The sequence below is a fragment of the Pipistrellus kuhlii genome, unplaced genomic scaffold (assembly GCF_014108245.1).
Source record: "Pipistrellus kuhlii isolate mPipKuh1 unplaced genomic scaffold, mPipKuh1.p scaffold_m20_p_3, whole genome shotgun sequence".
In the NCBI taxonomy this organism is placed as follows: domain Eukaryota; kingdom Metazoa; phylum Chordata; class Mammalia; order Chiroptera; family Vespertilionidae; genus Pipistrellus; species Pipistrellus kuhlii.
Window position 1 is genome coordinate 161,001,583 of NW_023425529.1, and position 5,122 is coordinate 161,006,704.

Below are 5,122 nucleotides of genomic sequence, written 5' to 3' on the forward strand. Positions count from 1 at the left end.
AAAACGGATCTATAGTATTCTTAAACAATATTCTTGTTCTTTTTCTTGTTCATTCACAATGTAACTGATATTTGGAGGTAGTACATGAAACAAATAAAAAGATTTAACAAACTCGATTGGTGAGATAAGAAGCTGGTTGAAAACCAAGTTTATAACCTAGATATTTAGTGAAAGATAAATATGAAATGACGTTTCCTTTCTAATATAATTATATATTTTTCAATGAGTTCACTATTAAATGCTGAATAACCTGAAATGAAATCAGTTTAATCTGCAGAGACCAATTTACTGTTGCATTGCATACTATAGCAACCTTGCAATAATAATAAAAAGCTACAGTAATAATCATAGTAATTGACAGGAAAGAAGGCATTATCCCTGAACTGTGGACAAGCAATAGGGTCAGGAAATTCACAACCTCAGATTTTTTTTTTTCTTTAATTGGGGACAGAGAGTTAGGGGGGGGGGGCGCGAGTGGAGGTGTCATGTATTCACTGCCCAACATACTTAAACATTTTATTACTACCCTAATGATCATTATCGTATGTGTGCTTACTTCTATTACAAGAAGGTCAATCTCCAGCTCTGGTTAGGCTCCACTTCACCCACCAGCAATCTCCCAAGCACCCCCCAGTCTGGTGCTCAGGGAGACGCCCCAGTTACTCCCCGAGGGTGCAGGAGGGGTGCGTGGTCTCTCAACGGATATGGAAAAGGTACCGCGCGTGCAGTGGTGTTAGGAAAGATACTGTGGATGTTTCCGCCACTCCAGGAACCAATCCTTTCATTTGCATAAATGCAAGAAAAACATTCTCTGCCTCTTGGTCCCCAAACTCCACATTTCCGACTCGCTTTTCTGGAGGCCTCGCTCTGTGCACGCAGTTTTGGAAGTTCTTAACCAAACAGCTTGTGGAAAGATGCTCTCCAGAAGAGCTTGGGCTACCTCATTCTTGTGCGGTTTTAAACTTTTTCAACTGTTGTTAAGTAACTAGATTGCAGATAGTTCTTGTTTTCGACCTTGACAGAAATTCCATTTTAGGAGAAGAGTATGTGACTGTAACAGCCAGATTTATTAAAAGACATCCTTAATAAAAATAAAAAATAAAAAAAAAGAATAAAAAAAAGTTCAGGGCTAATGCTAAAACAAGCTATGGAGCCAAGCCCGGCAGGCACAAATGCTCCCCCGTTGCGGGAATTATTGGGGCCTGGACTGGGAAGGCCTTGCTTAGGAGACGGGGCACTGGGGAACTGCAGAGCACGCTGCAGTGGAGCTCAGAGCCCTGGGAGAGCGAAGGGAACTGAGTTGCCCAAGCCTCGCAGATCTCGAGGTGGGGGCTTTAGAATGGCGTTCCTCGGACAGTATTTCCTGCTCCTGAGGTCGCGCCCTTCCTCCCCACCCCAGGGGCGGAGACGAGGGCGAGGTTCCTGCCCCAGTCCCCAACTTTCCCCCTTCCCAGCTGGCGCAGAGCTGGCCTGCGGTGGGCAGAGGAGGAGCTGGGGGTCAAGGATGCGCCCAGTTAAACGTGGCTAGGGGCTGTATTCTGCATTCCTCACCTCCTTCCCTCTCCCCCCGCTCCCTCCCCCCCCCCCCGAATTCTCTCCGTCTACTTTTAAACCCAGTCGTTCATCACGCGGAGCGCGCGGGCTGGGAGAGGCAAGGGGGAGCTCGGAGTTCGCCACCGCCGCCGCCGCGCGCAATCAGGAAGCAGCTCGGCGGTGACCCCCTCCCGGGCCTCCTCCCCCCCCTCCCTCCTTCCTGCCCCTGCTCCCCCTTCCTTCTTCCCCTCCTCCCCGCTCCGCCGCCCGCGCCCAGTGCATCTACTCCCTCCCCACGTCACTCGCCAGCGCGCCATGCAAATCACCGCCGCCGCCAGCTCCCATTGGCCGCGGCGCGCTCATTTAATGGCAGCCCGGGCCGGGCGTATGGCTGCTGGGCCCCGCGCGCCGCCGGCCCCGTGTGCGCCTCCGCTCCCAGCGCACGGCCCCGGGCAGGCAGCGGGCAGCCCGGGCTCGGCGGCGGCCCCGGCTGCTTCCTGGACTTCTCTCCGCGCCTGCGCCCCCTTGTCTGCCCCCGGCCCCCCTCCCCAGCGGCACCGTGACCCCCCCCCCCAGCACCGCTCCCCCTCCGCTCCCCCCTCGGCGCCTCGCTCCCCCCTAGGCACCTGGGACCCGCACATGCCCGGCGCACGCGGCGCGCCGCCCTGCTAGAAGTTGCATCCCCGGAGTTGGAGGCCGCCGAGGACCGAGTGTGCAGCACGAAAGGAGACGGAGACGGCGCCGGGAGACCGCGGCCGCCGCGGAGGAGACGGAGAGTCCGGATCGGGGAGCCCGCGCATCATTCTCGTTCCCCAAAAGTGGAGCTGCAACTTGGCCACGATTTGCACCTGTTTGCGCTGCTCTGCCGAGAGCGACCCTGCTGCTGCGGCGGCGGCGCCTAGGACAGCGACCTCTGGTCATCACCCTCTTTGGCAAGTGGTTTGTGCGCGAGGAGAAACTTTCCACCTGTGAGCCGGACCGGCGCTGATCAGTGCGTGTGTTGTTTTGTTTTGTTTTTTGCCTCTTTTTTGTTGTGTTTGCCTCCACCTCCCCGCTTCTTCTCTCCGCTAAGACCTCTCTCTCCCCACACACCCGCCCCCCAAGTATTGCTCTGGTTGAGACCCTCTCCATCTCCCAGCCCTCCCGGCCGGCCGTCTATGCTCCAGGACCTCTCCGCGTGCTGCCGGTGAACCCGCGAGCCGCCCCCATGTACAGCATGATGATGGAGACCGACCTGCACTCGCCTGGCGGCGCCCAGGCCCCCACGAACCTGTCAGGCCCGGCCGGCGTGGGCGGCGGGGGAGGCGGCGGCGGCGGCGGCGGGGGCGCCAAGGCCAACCAGGACCGGGTCAAGCGGCCCATGAACGCCTTCATGGTGTGGTCCCGGGGGCAGCGGCGCAAGATGGCCCAGGAGAACCCCAAGATGCACAACTCGGAGATCAGCAAGCGCCTGGGCGCCGAGTGGAAGGTCATGTCCGAGGCCGAGAAGAGGCCGTTCATTGACGAGGCCAAGCGGCTGCGCGCGCTGCACATGAAGGAGCACCCGGATTACAAGTACCGGCCGCGCCGCAAGACCAAGACGCTGCTCAAGAAGGACAAGTACTCGCTGGCCGGCGGGCTGCTGGCGGCCGGCGCGGGCGGCGGGGGCGCCGTGGCCATGGGCGTGGGCGTGGGTGCCGCGGCGGCCGTGGGCCAGCGGCTCGAGAGCCCCGGCGGCGGCGCGGCGGGAGGCGGCTATGCTCACGTCAACGGCTGGGCCAACGGCGCCTACCCGGGCTCGGTGGCGGCGGCGGCGGCGGCCGCGGCCATGATGCAGGAGGCGCAGCTGGCCTACGGGCAGCACCCGGGCGCCGGCGGCGCGCACCCGCACGCGCACCCGGCGCACCCGCACCCGCACCACCCGCACGCGCACCCGCACAACCCGCAGCCGATGCACCGCTACGACATGGGCGCGCTGCAGTACAGCCCCATCTCCAACTCGCAGGGCTACATGAGCGCCTCGCCCTCGGGCTACGGCGGCCTCCCCTACGGCGCCGCGGCCGCCGCCGCCGCCGCCGCCGCGGGGGGCGCGCACCAGAACTCGGCCGTGGCGGCGGCGGCGGCGGCGGCGGCCGCGTCGTCGGGCGCCCTGGGCGCGCTCGGCTCCCTGGTCAAGTCGGAGCCCAGCGGCAGCCCGCCGGCCCCGGCGCACTCGCGAGCGCCGTGCCCCGGGGACCTGCGCGAGATGATCAGCATGTACTTGCCGGCCGGGGAGGGCGGCGACCCGGCGGCCGCGGCGGCGGCGGCCGCGGCGCAGAGCCGGCTGCACTCGCTGCCGCAGCACTACCAGGGCGCGGGCGCGGGCGTCAACGGCACGGTGCCCCTGACGCACATCTAGGGACCCGAGGGGGACTGGCTTGGCCGGACCGAGGTTCCCTCCCGGTCTAGCCCCGCGCGGCCTTGCTTTTGTGCTGCAGACGTTTCCACCTTCTCGTAGGAAGGAAAACACCGGCGACGAACACGAGGTGACAACCCCCCACCCCTGTCCCCCACTCGCCTTCTTTCTGGGAGCTTCTGGGAACGGCTAGGCGCGGACACCTAGACTGAACTTGGTGTTTTAGACTGGACTTGGTGTTTTCTGGAGACTTTTTGTACAGTATTTATCACCCACAGAGGCTGAAAAAAAGCGTTTCTTGGCTGGAGGGGGACACAAAGACCAAAACCAAGCAAGAGGCGACTCCAACTTTTCTATCCCCGCCGGCGGCGCGCTCACTCTCTTCCTGGATGCCTCGCTTCCTGCTGGCGTTTGTTTGGTGGTCCGGGAGCTGTTCTGTTTTTTTTGTTTTTGTTTTTATCGATGTTAGTAAGGCAGATCCAAACACGAGGTTTTTTTCCGTAGCTGTTACCACTTTTTGGGTTGGTTTGTTAATTTATACAAAGAGATGATGCCCCCACCCCCTTTTCTGATGGCAGCGTTCTATTCTTGAGTTTTGTAAAACTTTTCTGTATCTGAGCTTTTCCATTTTTTTTTGTTTTGTAATTATTTCCTGTAAATGCATTGTGAAGTTTTAATTTAGGAGTTTCAGCGTGGGGAGGGGTATTCAGATTATGTACATAGTTTCCTAAAAAGCCTTTCTAGTAAAAACGAAAAAAGATAACCCCTCTTTAAACATGCATCGAGTCAATAAATTCAAGAGAGGAAAAAAAAAAAACCGGTTCTTCCCATAAATTTGAAACGTGCTAGTTGTATATGCATGTTTTATGAGCTCAGAATACAATTAGTAAATCTGACGAAGGAGAAATTATCAGCATGGTTTAAGAGTGAAGGGAACCCCAGGGGAGAGGGTACGATTTTTACAGAGCTTCGTTCAGTGGAAGGGAAGGAAGTTAAAACCAATGGATTATTTTGTAGAGTTTACAGTGTTCATACAGAATGGAAAATCATTACAGAAAAAAAAAAGTCGTTTTATACGCTGGCCCTTTGGTGTGTTTTTTATCTTTGGGCCATCACTGCGGGATTTTTTTTTTATTATTATTATTCCTTGCTGTGGGCTTTGCATCCTCTAGCTGGCCCCAGATCCGTGCCCCCAGGAGAGAAGAGCCCAATGGC

At 57.9% G+C, this 5,122-nt stretch overlaps 1 protein-coding gene across 1 annotated transcript; it reads left to right on the top strand.

Annotated features, from left to right (window-relative positions):
* The first annotated feature begins 1,899 nt into the window (after nucleotides 1–1,899).
* On the top strand, nucleotides 1,900–4,657 carry SOX1 (SRY-box transcription factor 1). Its single transcript, XM_036458610.2, has one exon. The coding sequence runs from the start codon at nucleotides 2,741–2,743 to the stop codon at nucleotides 3,908–3,910; it is 1,170 nt and encodes a 389-aa protein (XP_036314503.1). The 5' UTR covers nucleotides 1,900–2,740; the 3' UTR covers nucleotides 3,911–4,657.
* Nucleotides 4,658–5,122: the final 465 nt, after the last annotated feature.

Bases quoted from the DNA above. Each gene is read 5' to 3' on its own strand.
- SOX1 (XM_036458610.2), top strand. From the start codon at position 2,741: ATGTACAGCATGATGATGGAGACCGACCTGCACTCGCCTGGCGGCGCC.